Here is a 17,348-nt window from a genome sequence, read left to right as displayed (position 1 = left end):
ACAAGCCAAAATTTACAAAATAATGTATTCTTGCTTAAGTCTGTCCTTTCTAGCATAAGCAAGTCTTAAGAGAGTCTCAAGACAGAGAAGAGGACATTGATTTAAAAAGAGATTTATTTTGGAATAAAGCAGGCGTAGAGTAGGGAGAGCCTCAGGAAATTGGGTCCATCTTAGCTTTCAAACATTCTAAAGATGGCGTGAAGCCAGAGAGAAACTTTAGTTATTCAGGACTGAATTTCCATATCTCCAGGCCGGTTTATAGGATGCCCCAACAGTCCAGATAATAGTGATAAGTATATATGTGTTAGCTTTTACTGTATACTAAAAAGAAATTCTGTGGTGGTAGAGATAGAGTTTACATTTAATAACATGAAATTTCAAATTCCATTCTTTAGCCAGCAGACAACTGCCCTGCTCAAGGCGACATACAAATGTACATGGAGGTATTTTCCAAACTCACCCATTTTCTGCTGAGGGGACGAGGCCCCAGAGATCCAGGCCATCCTCCGTCAATGTTCCAGTCTATGGGAGAGTATGAAATGATTTTAATCATTGGGCCTCTTCTGGAAAGTATCATGAAAGTTGAAAGTTGAAAATATTTATAAAGCGCACTGTGGCCAAGCGGCTTCCTGGCTTCATGGGAGAAGTTGTGAAGAACTGCCACACATCGCAGGTTGCAATTGAGCGACATCATCAACATACAGGAGGTAGGTCGTAAATTGCTACAACGATTGCCCACAATCACAGGTATGGTGGCCTGGTGAGGTCAGCCAATTACCATTTCAGTGATAGCTTTAAAAGAAACACATGTTTTTTTTAATGAAGCCCCTTTTCCTTAAAAAAGGGATACATTAAAAAAATGTTTTTAGAGCTACACACATTTTTTAGGAGTAGGCAGTGGTCCAATTGTACTGATTGAATTTGATTAATTTTGGTGGTATTCTATTTATTAAAATGCACCCTATTTTTCTACATTAGTTAGGATTTTTCTTTTGTTGTGTTTGTTTTCACTTTTTCACAGTTTGTGTGCGGCATAAATGTACAAATTGTCTCTAAGTTAAGCCTGACGGATTGTGTGCCAAGCTGCCAGGGGTTTAAGCACTTGGTAATTTAGTGACTTTTGTAGTTCACCCGGACAAGGATTGGGGTTGTTGCCTTCATACGGCTTCTACCCCCTCCCCAACCAATAACCCAATTTCTTATACATGGTATCTTTGTGGATATTGACTGATTGTGACCAAAGACCATGTGATATAGAACAGTCCTTCTATTATTTTTAGGTTTGACTTCTCCTGTGTACTTGTCACATCCTTTTAGGTACATGTTTGTGGAAAAATGTATTTATTACAATTCACTGGTTTGGACATTCCACCATTAAATTTAAACGTATTTCCATTGAACTAAGTTTATTTTTAGAACATATAGATGCCTAGAGGAATCCTTATCCCATGCTGCCTTTCCACCTCAAATAATAAGCATTATTGGTCACCAAAGGTAAACAGTCGGATAGCCACTATAGGCTCATAGGGCCCTATTCACAGAATTACCTTTAGACAAAATCCTAAACTTACTATTTTTGGTATTCACAGATTGCACGTACTACTTTTGGTATTCACAGAATAGATTTACTACTACTAACTTTACGTCCGCCGGAGATTCTGGGCCGGAGGCGGAGCTTCCAGGCCGGAGGCGGAACTTCCTGCTCAGAGGTGTGGGTTCCTGCCGGTGGCAGAGATTTAGCCATGGCCGAAATCTCCACCTCCGGGCCGGAAGCTCCTCCTCTGACCCGGAGGCGGAGATTCCGGCCTGAAGGCGGAGCTTGCGGGCCAAGTGCGGACATAAAGTTAGTAGTCGTACATCCATTCTGTGAATACCAAAAGTAGTAAGTGCATTCTGTGAATACCAAAAGTTGTACGTTTAGGATTTTGTCATAAGTTAGTTCTGTGAATCAGGCCCATTTTGTTCAGGCCTTGGTGCATCTTGGTGCTTTGGTACTTGGTGAAAGACTCAAGCCAAGGGTCTTGGACAGACTCCACAGTCTTGCAAGTGCACAGAGGTTCTGTGTTGCCATTTATGTACATGAATAATCCGTTTTTCCCCACCAGTTGGCAATGCCCAGGCAGTAATTGCTTGCGAAGAAATTGGAAGGGAGCAGGTGGTGAAGTGTGGTATCTTCACATGGAGGATTGCTTCTGTGACTTCTCCTTTGGATAGTGATCTCACCCAAAACCAATCTTTTGGATGGCATTTATCTCTCCACAACCAGCGACATATTATTGATCGTTTTTTTGTTCTACTGTTATCTGGATGAGAAATTTTTTTTCACAGGGTACGCCACAATGCAACCAAATCCTGTCCAACCACTGCGGGTGGCAATGGTCCTTAGTGCTCTGAGGTAGCCCCATCAGGTGGTACTGAGCATTAAATGACATACGAGTGATCCTTGGAAATATTTTTTCCAGGTACTCTCCGAATGCCGATTTCCCACAATTATTTTGGGGGGGAGGGGGTTCTATATTTCCAAGTCTCCTGGTGCAGAAATAATTGCTGTATAAATTGTGAAATCCACTAAACACTTTGTTAGAGTTTTGTGGTAAATGTACGTACAAAACATTCTTGTGTGTAAATAATATTTTAGCCAGGAAATAGTGGTTAAAAAGTTGGAAGTGATGTGCATACATGTTTTTGTGCTTGCTTTGCAGGTGCGAAATCAAATTGTTAGGATTCTGTACAGGCAATTTCCATCAGCAAAACACTGATAATAAGTACATAGGCAAAAACACAAGAGTAAATGAAATTTGGGGTCAACCAATGAATATTAAGACCTCCCATGTCCTCAACCATTGAATATCAAGAGCTCTCACAGCCTCAACCATTGAATATCAAGAGCTCAAATGGGCTTAACCATTGAACATTGAGAGTTTGCATGGACTTGAATCACAAGACCTTCCATGTCTTCAATCTTTAAATAACAAGAACGATTGAATATCAAGAGCTCCCTTGGGCTTAACCATTGAATATCAAGAGCTCCCATGAGCTCACCCATTGAATATCAAGAGCTCCCATAGGCTAAAACATTGAATATCAAGAGCTTCCATGAGCTCACCCATTGAATATCAAGAGCTCCCACGGCCTCAGCCATTGAATATCAAGAGCTCCCATGAGCTCAACCATTAAATATCAAGAGCTCCCATAGGCTCAACCATTGAATATCAAGAGCTCCCATAGGCTCAAACATTGAATATCAAGAGCTCCCATGAGCTCACCCATTGAATATCAAGAGCTCCCATAGGCTCAACCATTGCATATCATGAGCTCCCATAGGCTCAAACATTGAATATCAAGAGCTCCCATGAGCTCACCCATTGAATATCAAGAGCTCCCATGGGCTCAACCATTGAATATCAAGAGCTCCCGTGGCCTCAACCATTGAATATCAAGAGCTCCCATAGGCTCAACCATTGAATATCAAGAGCTCCCATAGGCTCAAACATTGAATATCAAGAGCTCCCATGAGCTCACCCATTGAATATCAAGAGCTCCCATGGGCTCAACCATTGAATATCAAGAGCTCCAATGGCCTCAACCATTGAATATCAAGAGCTCCCATGGGCTCAACCATTGATTATCAAGAGCTCCCATGGGCTCACCCATTGAATATCAAGAGCTCCCACGACCTCAACCATTGAATATCAAGAGCTCCCATGGGCTCAACCATTGAATATCAAGAGCTCCAATGGCCTTAACCATTGAATATCAAGAGCTCCCATGGGCTCAACCATTGAATATCAAGAGCTCCCATGGGCTCACCCATTGAATATCAAGAGCTCCCATGGGCTCACCCATTGAATATCAAGAGCTCCCACGACCTCAACCATTGAATATCAAGAGCTCCCATGGGCTCAACCATTGACTATCAAGAGCTCCAATGGCCTCAACCATTGAATATCAAGAGCACCCATGGGCTCAACCATTGAATATCAAGAGCTCCCATGGGCTCACCCATTGAATATCAAGAGCTCCCATTCAATCCCAACAGAACAAATATTGTGGATTTTGATTTGTGCAAATGGCTGAAGATACACAATTGGTTCCCTATATTTTGCTAAACTTTTATTGTTATACTGCTCTAAATGATGCCCAGGTCAGCATTAGAAAAACATATATATTTATTAGTGTAATTAATAGTGGGTAAATATATTGGCATCCCTTTTGTGTTTTAGGTATTTGAGAATGTGCACACTGTTTTTTTGTACCAGGGAAAACACAACATAATCTGATTTCACTGTATGTTTGCATCGTTTACACAATATAAAGCTTGCATATATTTCCAGTTTTCAACAAATACATAATTATACATTAAATATGGTGATTATTCAAATGTTGTTAGAGGTCTGGAACTATAGGGTTACCTGTTCCTGTGATCTGATACTATTACATGGTAATATTGATTAATTTTAGTTAATCCTTTGATGAAGGATGTCAGTGCATTCTTAATATGGTTGCACCACGTATTTATAATATATATTCTGACATCAGTGAACGATGGGTGGAGTCCTTTTATATTTATATGTTTGTATACTGTTATTTTTTATGCATGGTTTATGGAAAGTATAAGCATCTTCCGAATTAAACATGAATTGATAGATCAATAGAAATGTCTTTTTCCACATTCATGAAGCGCTAACTCTTGGAAGGCGTCTTCTGGGTGACCACAACCTCCATGCACACATATTATTTGGTACTTTTCACACAATTTATTTCAATAGTTTCGAAGGGGAAGCCTTGAGTTCTGAGCTCAATTCTATACTTGATCAAACGTCTATCTTGTTCTCTAGTGACTTTACCTCCCTTTAGGTAAGTGTGTTTTTTAAAGTGTGGGCTCCCATTATGTTTTTTCCTTTATGCTGGTTGTATGGTTCTGTGCATTGTGACACTGTAATTCTGTACTACAGTGTGTGTGTGCTCATTCACAAAAACTGTACCATTCAATTGGTTTCAGCAAATCAGTTAATTTATTTTCCAGTAAGGCCAAGGTAAATTGGAGTAGAGCATGCTTCAGTGACATGGAAGTTAAAAGTAATTTGTGTAAAGCAGTTTGTAGTTTCTCCCCCCACATGTATGATCAAAGTGAATGACCCCAGAGAGCAGCACTGATCTCCGGCCAGGCTGCAGTTTCCAAATCACTGCAGTAACACATGGCAAGGAAACCTGTGTTTATATGTTACCTAAGTCATCTCTTAAAGTGATGTCAACATTCACCACTGAACAGAAATCAGACATGTGGGAAGGGAGGGGTCATTGTTGAGAGCTGAAAGGTCAGCCCAAACAGCTATTCCTTTTGAAATGCAGAACCCAAATTAGAGTCTCAAGAATTGAAACCTTTCATGCTCAGTCACCCCAGGCTTACTTTCTGAGCCATGAGAAGGAGAAACCTCTTCCAGCCAGCAAGTGTTAAGTATATAAATATTCAAGTGGGAATGGCTGAGTTGAGGTCAAGGCCCCTGTTGGTGGTGGAGGACTAGTGCCCTCTTGAAAGACTGACTATAGGAAAGTTTGCAGTGAGTTTAGAAAGGAGGTGCTGAAAAGGATGCTATGTTTGTGTGGGAACTTGCCAGGATTGAGGGCATGGAACCTCCAATCACTAACCTGTGAAAAAGATAAGACTGGCATCTCACCACAAACTGCTCAGAATATTCATAGACATGAAAAGAACATCACGAGGGAGATGAACTCTGACTGACAGCTTGGGAAAAGAAGATCCAAGCACTCCTGACCCCTGTTGGCACCAGTAACAGGTGCATCAAGTGCTTGGCCTATTTTTCCTGTTACACACAAACAAAGGCTGAAGGACTCCCTGTTTTAAAGGAAGACCAACTGACTACTTGTGACTGTACACTAAGAGCCCTAGCAGAAGCCCTAGCAGAAGAGAGACGTATTCTTAGATGCCTGCCCAGAGGCCCGAGGGCTGCAGGAGATATCAGGAGACACTATTCCAGCAACAAAAACTTTGTGGGATGTTTTGCTCTCTCTGAGGGCCATGGTCTGGGACTTAGTGCAGAAGTTTCCCCAGCTATGGTACACTCTCAACAGGCGAGGTATCCTGGTTTAATCTATGCAGTGCTTTTTGGTATTCGTAAAAAAGCTTCAGTCGGACCATGCCCTCAATGTGTCCTCCCTAGCGGAGCTCTACCCCGCTACCAACCCTGCCTATGTTGGAGGTTTTCAATAAACAGAAGGAAACTTTTAGAATTCTCAAGGAGCTCAGCCAGAAGTCAACAAAAATTGGTAGCTGAGGCAACGGACTGCAATACATTTCAGCACTTCTTTCTCCAGAAAGTCAGGGACATTCTTACTGAGATAAACAACAGCCCAATGTATCAGGTGGGCCCGGACCAGACTCAAATTCCCTGTATTCCAGACGCGAAGTTCACAGTTTTCCCTAACCTAAACTTAGCACTTATATCATGCCTGATGAATGGTATCAAATCGGGCTCCTCTGCCATTCCCTGCCACCAAGGATTTTTCGTATGGCCCTCCCCAGGCTAGAAAGAAAGATTCTTTTGCTACTCAATCACTCCTTGAAGACAGGCTACCTGCCCATTAGCATGAAGGAAGCCAGAGTCACCCCTCTACTGAAGAAGCCAGGGGCGGATGTGGTCAACCTTAAAAACTATAGGCCCAGCTCCCAGCTCCCTTTTCTATCAAAGGTTATGAAGCAACATGTCTTCACAATACTTTCATCTTTTATATAGGAACATAATGTACTCCAAGCGAGGCAGGCTGGCTCCAGGGCACATCAGAGCACTGAACTTGTGATGGTGGCTGTGCCCGATGAGCTCAGAGTTCGAGCTGATAATAAAGATGCAAGCGCCCTGATTTTGTTAGATCTGTCAGCAGCGTTCAACATAGTCAACCATACACAACTCCTGCTGAGAATTGCTAATTTGGGTATCTGTGAGCTGGCACACCAGTGGATTGAGTCCTTCCTGTCAGAGAGGTCCCAAAGGATTCAATTGGGCGATCAAATATCAAACGGGGTGACCTCACTTGTGGAGTCCCTCAGGGCTCAGCTTTGTCTTCTCTTCTTTTTAACCTGTATCTCCAGCCATTAGTGGCAGCACTCGCCGCTATGAACTGTCAAGTATTTAATTATGTAGATGATACCCAATTTATTCTGCAGATTAATAACTCCCCACAAGCTCAGTCTTGCGCTCAGAACATCCTCAGATACACTGTGAATTGGATGACAGCCAACTCATTGAAAGTTAATCCGGACAAGACTGAGATCCTTGTAATTTCCCCCAAGGGGAACTCCTGGAACAACCTCTTTTGGCTGCAGGAGCTCGGCACTGCCCCTAGGCCAGCGCCTGTCGTTAAAAGCCTGGGCTTTAAGATCGATGCCAACCTTTCCTTGACCAATCAAGTGTCCTCGGTGGTTGGCACCTGCCTTGGTCTAATGCGATAGTTGCGGAAGCTGGCCCTCCTGCTCACACCTACCACTCTAAAGATGATCGTATCTGCCATTATCGTGTCCAGAATGGACTCTGGCAATGCTCTCTATATCGCCTCCCCGAGAAACTAATGAGCAAGATGCCGGTGATCATGAACGATGCAGCTAGGTTGATTTTTAGGCTGCCTAGATGGGCTCATGCCACCCCTTTGCTGCTTAGGCTGCATTGGCTCCCTGTTAAACAGAGAGCCAAGTTTACGGGCCTCTGCATTGCCCATAAAGCCATTTTTGGCCAGGCACTGTGCTACATTAAGGAGTGTTTGACAAAATATGCTGCGGAACCACACTGCGATCGTCCACGGCAGGCCTTCTGGCCCCCTCAAGAGCCAAAATGGCATTGAAAAGTGGCAGAGCCTTCTCTGTCTTAATTCCCCAAATTTGGAAGGAATTACCTGAGAACCTTCATAAGGATTCTGCCCTCCTCTCCTTTAGGAAAAGTCTCAAGACTTATTTGTTTAGGGAAGCCCTGGCTACAGGCTAATATACTGGCCTGGTGTGTTTCTGGGATTTCAGTGGCTACCTGAGTTTTCTCTACGAGCGCTAAGAGACCTGTAGGCGATTATGCGCTATATAAGCTATAATTAACATAACATAACTAAGTCTGAAGGTAAAACTGATGATCAGGTTGAGGCTGTCAATCTACCCCACTTGCAAATCAACGTCAATGGCTTCAGAATTCCGCTTAGTCTTGCTTTGAGTTTTTGGTGCCACAACTGAAGGTTTCAGTGTGGTCTCGACAATGCCACATCTGAGTTCAAGGGAACTTTGCTGGCTTCAGCATGCTGCGTTGCCCTGCTGGAGGATTGAGAATCAGAAACATATATAAGTCCAAACAATCCTCCATGACACGTGCGATCAGCCTGATCTACTTCAACACTAATCACACCTAGGTCCCTGTCAATCATGAACCGTAACTTTAAATTATGCTATGTGTTTTTTTGACGTATTGTGATTAAGTCGAATCAACTCGACTATGAAATGAGCTTCCAGCGGCCCTGAGATTCCCTGCTGATCTAATACACTTTAGGAAAGGGCTTAAAACATGGCTCTTTCCAAAAAGTTACAGCGTGTTTCAGGATTTTAACCTAGTACGATAATGCGGAACACTGTATGGCATTTTCTTTCTTTTCCACCAATGAGTAATACAGCCCCAGGATACCCGTTAGGTGGCAGCGAGCTCTACAAGTAGATTAAATAAATAAATAAGTAATAAGTCTGTAAAGATTCATATGTATGGTTCTCCTTATATAGTTTTAGTCATTTTTGTGTTCCTAATTTTCTCTTGATTTTTCTAAAATGGCTGGGGAATTTTATTGCATTGTGCCCTTAACTTTTGTGCTGTTGGCACTGCTTGTACTTAACACACATTTCTCTGTGTAAGTGCTTATGGACAGTGTCAATGCTATCAAGTATTAGCAGAGATTTCCTTAGACCTGTCTCACAACATAGGCTATTCATTTAGATGGGAGGAGTACCCCTTTCCCACATTTCTAAAACTTCCTATTTTTTTTTCTTTATATGGAAAGTTAATGGTCCCTAACAACAGTCAGACCCCCAGTGTTAGTGCAATGAAAATAAGATGGAGATGTACTGATTGGTTGATTAATTATTTAATTGAGTGAATAATTGGTGTTGGGCACTTGAAAAGTGTAACATTCACCCAAAGGCCTCTTGACATTGAAGCAACCCCAGTAAGAATGAAAGCATTGAAAAAAGCAATAGATAATGGTAAACTTGGCACAGAGCAGATGTTGCAGAACTCTTCTGTGTTTTGGTGGAGCTGCGTTGTCTCGAGAAAGTATTCCTGAGACGTTACTAGGTAAGCTACTCGTTTATACTGTCCACATCAAGATGGTCTTACAAAGCTGTCCATCAAAGAGCATGTGAATAAGTTGCACTCACTTTGTCGAAGCAGACGAGGTTCAGTTGTCCGCAGATGTTGATCCTCTGAGGGCTGATGCAGAAGATTCCTTTATTCTTGAGCCTGCGTTGGGCGTACATGACTCCCACAGCCAAGGCGGCCAGGAGAGCGGGCGGCACGGCCACGGTGATCACAAGGAATGCCATGATGGTTGTTTCCCCAGGTGCTGACTGAGGAAGAAAGGACACCACATCAAAATTAAGTGTTGAAGTAGCCCTTTATTGCAATCATAATTACATTTCTATAGCGCTTACTACCCCTAATGAGCTGACTATGCTCCTTACGCCAAGCAGCACGCTGCTCCGGAACCCAGGTTAGTGGTTGGTTCAGCGTGTTTGGGTATTAGTCTTGTGCTCTCAAGCAAGCCGGTCCATGCATTCACTTGAGTTTCCTTGTGGTAGAATACATTAATAGGATTTAAGGTCTTATTGTTAGTTGGGGTGGGGGTGGTTGAGCGGTATTTGTGTTCATGCAGATGTTTGGGGGGGTTAGTAGAGGAGCTAGACGAGGCTAGGTATTGTTAGGTTGCAAGGCTTTGGCTTTGATAAAAGAAGAGATTGTGATCTTTGACATGAATGGTGTGCAGATTGGAGAAATGTTTTACTAGAGATCAAGAAAAAATGCAGGTGGCTTATAGAGAGAAAAGGAATGCAGAAGATGTGAAAGGAAATAGAAGGCCTTTTGAAAGGAAAAAGGAGAGGAGACTATTAGGAGGTTCTATGTAATGATCAGTTGTACATGCCAGATTGTATGAATAGAGAGGATATCTTTGAGACAGCATGCAACATGAGGATGCACAACTCTAAAGGGGGAGGTACAATGGGGTGGAAACAGTGGCAGGCAAAAATGGCAGAATGGAGGAACAAGAACACAGATGAAGAAGAGGAGGGCACAGAAGGGATTTGGTTAGAATGTTTTTGATGTAGGATTCTGCAAGATATGGTGCAATCCTTTTAACCATTTTTGTTCTGTTAAATAGTTAAGAAAATTGAACACAGTGCATTTAGAAGCCAAGCAAAGTTTGATATCTACTCCATGCCATAATTACCACCTTTGCAGTTGGACATTCATTATACCTCTGCTGTTGACATGACTACACTCCATGTGGAGTTTGTTTTGAACTTTGCACTTAACGGACGTCTAGCGTTTTTATAACAAAAGACAAAAGCCACGGATTCTCAACAGGCTATATTGATTCTTGATAGAGCATCACCTTTCCCGGAAATGCAAAGGCTATGAGGAGGTAATCCGGTTTTCTATACGTCTTAGTTCTTTTTATAAAGAAAATTGAGGCATCTTTTGATGTCCAAGGTATGAACGGGCACATGCAGCAAGCGATTTTGGAGTCGCAAACGGTGCGATTCGCAAAAATCGTCCGTTTGCGATTCCAAAATCACTTTTTGGGATGCATTAAACAATTTTTTATAAATCGCAATTTTTTGCGAATTCTAAAAATGCGATTGCATTTAAGGAATCGCATTTTTGCGATTCCTTAAATGCAATGCATGAAATTTTTAAAAAATGCGAATTCGCAAATAGGGGGAGCAAATTAACACGAGGTTGAACCTCAAGTTAATTTGCGAAATCGTTCAAAAATACTCAAAAAAGCATTTTTGAAAGTGTCATGTTACACACACACATGTCCTTTGGACATGTGTGTGTGAAACTTGCACTTAAAAAAACATTTCAAGGGTGCCGGGGGGGGGGGGTCCCAGCACCCTTGAAATGCATTAAAAAATTGCGATTCGCAAAATGAAATTCGCAAAATGTTAATGCCTTCCCATTGATTCCTATGGGCCTTTTGGCCCATAGGAATCAATGGGAAGGTTTTCCTTAATTGCGATTCGCAAAATGTGAATTGCAATTAAGGAAAATGAGGAAATGTCAAAAATGTTTGCGATTTTTTCATGCATTGCCGTTTGCGATTTCTAAATTGCGATTCCTTAATTTTCGCAATTTAGGAATCGCAAACGGGTGCAATGATGCATGTGCCCGGAAGTGCTCTTTCCGCAGTGTTGGTTAGATTTCTGACAAAAGTCTTTAGTTTTATCAGCTAATTGAGATGAAAACAAGATGGGGCTTTAATGGGAAACTGAGGATTGGTGCACAAAATAAATGTCTTTGAATTGTATTCAGGGCTCTTATTGTGTAAGGTGGAATCTCACTGATCCTTCATGCCAACGTGAGAGCTAGTAACAAAGCCGCCTTCCAGGATCAATTTTTCATTTCTGCCTTGTGAATGAGTTCAAATGGACTTCTCATTGATTGTGATAGCTCTGTGTTTAACTTCCTGGTCATAGGAGGCTTTCTTATTGGAAGGAAAGCTCTAAAGAGTCCTTATTAACCGGATCACTGAAAGAATATCGACTACCAAAATATCGACTACCCAAAATATCGAGGAAAAAATATCTACAGCAAAAATATCGAGTTTGTATGTAAAAACAGGTAAGTACAAAAATATCGAGTACAAAATATCGTTTACAAAAATATAGTTGTAAAAAATATCGTATTTACTAAAAACAGTGTTAAATTAAATTAATATTAATAATTAATTACTAAAATATACTTACATTAACTTATAATAATTAAATAATTAATGAAAGTTAAATAAATATTTTTTTATTTCATATTTATTAAACATATATATATAGTAATAAAATATAATAAAATAATACCCACAAACTGAAAACTGACCCTGAACCCTAAAAATACCCCTTTACCCAAAAACTGAAAACTGACCCTGAACCCTAAAAATACCCCTTTACCCAAAAACCCAAAACTGACCCTGAACCCTAAAAATAAAAACGATATTACTTCACTTACCTTAAAAACGATATTACTTCACTTACCTTAAAAACGATATTTTGGCTGTCGATATTCTGTCCAGTCGATATTTTCTCCAAACGATATTTTGGAGTCGATATTATGTCCAAACGATATTTTGGAGTCGATATTATGTCTGTGTACCTTATTAACCTGCTAGACCATACCAAGGTTTGGTTCAGTAATCTCTGAAACTGTGATGTTTCCTCTAGATGGATCTTCACTGAACTACGTGAAAGACCTGTACTAGCCCATTTTCTCTTGCAAGTGATATTTCAAGTTTCAGCATCTGTCTTTAGCTGCGATCTCTCTGCAACCCTGAGAGATCTCCAATAGACGGAATTCCTTGTGGCGAGGAGCCAAACTGATAAATTGTGGGATTCTGGCATCAGATGAACAACTTGGCCCTTGTTCATTGTCCAGAGTCCCATTATTTGCCTAAGGGAAATATTGACGCTCTCAAAGGAGAAGTATCTCCGTGCACCAGAACTGCCTTGGCCAGGCTCGAGCTACGAGAAACTTTCAACATGATATTCTCTTCATTCTGGTCAGGAGCCTCGGTATGGGCAGAAAAGGAGGGAATCCCTTAGCAAATATTCCCATCCAAGCTATGTGCAATTAATTCCTCCACAGCATTTTTTTGTTGGAGTCTGTGGACATATTATCAACATTTGTGGTTGAGGGCTGTTGCACACAACAAGTTTCAAAGGGTGCTTAGCCAGTAAACTCACCAGACTGACAAACTGAGATCCATGGATCCAATGGGAGGGATGAACGATGCCTGATTTTTGATTCCCAAATGCATTCCCTAGATCAAGTATTGGACACGCTTAATCTGCAACAACGCTGAGAGGATGGGAGAAATGGTATGAAAGAAAATACCGGTAACCTGTAAAGTAGCACTCGAGTTGAGAAACAGGTGAATGTTTCGGCAGCTTATAGAGGAGGCGGACAGCCATACTCTGTATTACCTGGAGACGTTGTAAAGGAAAGTCCGAGATTCCCAGGTGCAAATCATTGCCATAGTCCTGCAGAGTAGTTTCTATATTCCCACTAGGCTCTGCGCTTTGGAATAATATACACTATAGTTTTGACATAGGACTGAGGTCAGTATGTCTCTATCGAGTATATTAAACTTAATTGTGTGTGCCAGCTAACTCAGAGGTCACTAGAAACGTTTTCGAATAAACAAGAAGGGATTCGTCTCTGACAAGCACATAAACATGACAACTTTGTTTCCCCTAGGACCGGAACAATATCTGCAGAGTCATGAAAACAATAGATAACTATTTCACTCAGTCAATAGTGCATGCTTTGTTTCTACAGAGTTGCAGAGAAATAGAGAGATGGGTGTTTCAATAAAAGGGTTTATTGAACAGTCTTATTTCTCATGCAAGAGATATGAACTGCTACAATCATTAGACAGATTGCGAAGTATAATGCTTACAGCGCAAACAGTAATATAAAATAATACTGTAATAGCATTGTCTGTTGCAATAACATATATAAAAATACATCCATAAATAAACAGGCTAAAATATTCAACTGGTGCTTCTAAAATACGCCTACCCCAATGTACCTAACCTAAGTCTAGTACCAGGCCAGAAGTAGGTGCTGTTTAGCATAAGTTTTAGTTCTGCCAAAAATTGCCAAATGTTTCTCTAGGTTCTAATCAGCTCAATACCTTAGAATGAAGGAGGTCTGGTATCTCTTTCACGAGACTCGATTTCCCAACACCCTGCAAGGGGAGTCCGAAACACTGGAGCTGGATTCTCTGCAGGAGGATGTCATCGTCTTGTCAGTGTGCCAGCTGGAGACTTGGCTTCCTTTGATACTTGCTGTGGCGAGCTGCGTCGTGCAAGTAGGTAGTCGAACTGCACCGAATCACACAGTGCTTTGCCATAGCAAGTGAAGGTATATTTATACCTTGAAGGTGCTTAGGAATGCCAGTATTGACGTAAAAGACGGGCATATGAACTTCATGAATGAACCCCTAAGGAATAGTTGTTCATGCATAATAATGAGTTCTTGGAGAAATCAATATCCAGGCAAGGGGAAGTACCTAATGGCCAACGACCCCGCCGCCGCCAGAGCCAACCTTCACGAAGGAATGAAAGAGGTAGCCGAGTGGATGTCGACCAGCCGCCTGAAGCTGAACTCGGACAAGACGGAAGTCCTCATCCTGGGATCCTCGCCCTCCGCCTGGGACGACTCCTGGTGGCCCCCCGCCCTGGGAACCGCACCCAAACCGACAGACCACGCACGCAACCTGGGCTTCATCCTTGACTCCTCCCTCTCCATGACCAGGCAAGTCAACGCCGTCTCCTCGTCGTGCTTCAACATCCTGGGCATGCTACGGAAGATCTTCCGGTGGATCCCCACCGAGACCAGGAAGACTGTCACCCAGGCACTCGTCACCAGCCGACTGGACTACGGCAACGCCCTCTACGCCGGAACCACCGCCAAGCTCCAGAAGAGACTCCAACGGATCCAGAACGCCTCAGCCAGACTCATCCTCGACGTCCCACGACACAGCCACATCTCCGGACACCTAAGAGACCTGCACTGGCTCCCGGTCAACAAGAGAATCACCTTCCGTCTCCTCACCCACACACACAAAGCCCTCCACGATCAAGGCCCGAGCTACCTCAACACCCGCATCAACTTCTACGATCCCAAACGACACCTCCGATCAGCCAGTCACGCCCTCGCCGCCGTCCCCCGCATCCGAAGAACGACAACAGGAGGAAGGTCCTTCTCCTACCTGGCCGCCAAGACCTGGAACTCCCGACCGACCGACCTGCGCCTGACCCAAGACCACCTCGCCTTCAGGAAGAAGCTCAAGACCTGGCTGTTCGGGCAGTAGCAGCACCCCCCTCCCCCTAGCGCCTTGAGACCCTCAGGGTAAGTAGAGCGCTCTATAAATGTCTATGATTGATTGAATGGCTTAAGAGTCTGGTTTTCCAATAAAGCATTGTGACGTAGATGAACGGAAGGAAGTAGCCATGCCTGTATTTGGGTAGCATGGGTTATGACGAAATAAGGACTGGATTTCTATGCTTATATAAGGGCAATGTGAATTATACCTATATAAGGGCATGAATCAGGAAATTCATTCGGAATCTATCATCGAACACAACAGTCCAGCCTCGACAGAACCAGAGCCCTAATCATTGTAACCTGTGCAAGATGCGGAAGGAAGTTCTGGAATTTCCGGAACATTCTTAGGATCCAAATGCACAATTTACTAGTGCTGCAGTCTGGGCTTTAAAGGAAAGTTCTGTGTCAAACAGAAAGACCAGGTTTTGGCTACTTCCATTGGGCAGGGGGCGGGGGTGTTGAACTGGACCAGGTTCCTGTCCACACTACCAGGGGATCAGCCCCAAACAACAGAGTCTCTGTTTTCTTTGGGGAGCATTGTAGTTGGTTTATTCTAAGCCAGCCTAGTTGAGGCTTTATGCAGAGTGAGAACATATTTGCTAGCCCTACTGCGTCGCCTTCGTATGTGAGCAATAGCTGTGTATCATCAGCATACGATATGACCTTGATGCCGAAGGACTCAAACAAAACTGTTATTAATTGGGAATAAAAAATTCTGCTTGTTTGCTTTATGTTTTTGTGGTATGAATTAAAGGCCTGTTTATAACCTTTTCGTGGTGTCGCCAATCGCTCTCTAGCTTTTCACAGCTGTTCTATCAAAGGCAAGTGCTTTGGAAAACATGCTTCCGGAACGGGCCTGAATCCCCTTACATCATACCTTGTATTTGGATGCTGTATACACAATTTTTGGTGTAGACTTCTGACTCCAAACAGGCATAGTGTCTAGCGCTGGCCGCGGTCAAGTCACGGTCGGGCACAGATGAGCTGGCCTTAGGCGGGCCTTTGGCGCAGCCGTACTGCGGTCATCAAGATATAGGAGGGGCTAGACTATTCCTCCCTGTCACTAGACACTAGGGCGCGTTATGCTCAAAATGGGACCGCTACATTTTCTATGTTCCCCCACACACAGTGTGTCTGCCCTCTTAACTTTCGCAGGTGACTCAAGCGGTTAAAGAGGACAAAAACATAAACAAAACTTGTTGCGAGTCACAGTAATAGTAACAGTTTTACAGTGCAAATGGTCAGTACATTTCAGATACACAACAGTATTTTTGAAAGCTGATTGGGAGTGCAAATCGTTATTTCTATAAGCCCCCACACCCCCTCTGTGCAAATAACAGTATAGCAGCCTTTAACTTTCAAGTATTTCTGACACAGTTAGTTTTTAGAAGTTTTTTACATAACTCACCTCAGCTGTCCTGGTCTATGCCTAGTAGTATAGTGCCTAGTATGATAGTGTCTTACCTAACACCTCCCAGTTTTCCACTTGTGTTTTAGTGACAGGAATCTAATAAATACATGGCAATACTGAAAAAATTCAAAGTAATACTGAATACTAAATAATACAAACATTCAATGTTCTAATTGAGGACCCCTCAATAAAGTCCTGTAATACCTAAATATGTAAAATGGAGGGACCTTTAAGGGAGCGACCGAGAACCAGAATTAATTCATTCCTAAAATGTCTCGCAAAAGATAATGGCTCAAAACAAAGTCTTATACGTATTTAACTGTCACTCTAACATGTGATATCCAATAGGAAAAGGTTCAGACTTTTTCTTCTTACTGACTGCAGAATCCCCAAACATTTATCCAAAAACCAAAGTTGTGGAATCCAACTGAAGGCAACACCTCAGATGCAGGCAGCAAAAACAACCTTAGAGCTTCTACAAGGGTAGCAGGTATAATCCGCAACATGAGAGAAAACAGGAAAAAGTCAACAGAGCTAAGGCCATCATGGAATCAAGGTAAACTGTGTTGAAAATATATAATTACAGGCCCCAACAGGGAGGTGGGGAAGCGCAGGAGGGCATGGAAGACTAGACCACGCCCCCTTCCTCACTCCCTATCCCCACTTCCTGGGTGTTGTTTGCCAACATGTCAGAAACAGGGGCGTACAGCTACAACCTTGACAGAAGCACAGATGTGGGGGTGAAATGAACCTGGCAAGTGTCTAAAAAGAACCATTAGCTTCCTTGGATTGCTGTTGAG

General features: G+C 42.6%; 1 protein-coding gene across 1 annotated transcript in view; it reads right to left on the bottom strand.

Moving 5' to 3' along the window:
* The window catches only part of LOC144791062 (putative cation-transporting ATPase 13A4), a 270,931-nt gene that overhangs the window by 110,876 nt on the left and 142,707 nt on the right, over nucleotides 1-17,348 (bottom strand). The window contains exons 12-13 of the mRNA XM_078665705.1: nucleotides 9,416-9,604; nucleotides 461-522 (exon numbers count right to left, since the gene is read on the bottom strand). Of these exons, the coding sequence (XP_078521831.1) occupies nucleotides 461-522; nucleotides 9,416-9,604 (251 nt within the window). The remainder of the gene's footprint in view (nucleotides 1-460; nucleotides 523-9,415; nucleotides 9,605-17,348) is intronic.

The sequence above is a fragment of the Lissotriton helveticus genome, chromosome 11 (genome assembly GCF_964261635.1).
Source record: "Lissotriton helveticus chromosome 11, aLisHel1.1, whole genome shotgun sequence".
Taxonomy (NCBI): Eukaryota; Metazoa; Chordata; class Amphibia; order Caudata; family Salamandridae; genus Lissotriton; species Lissotriton helveticus.
Note: the sequence above shows the minus strand (reverse complement) of the source record. Positions and strands in the feature narration are given on the sequence as shown.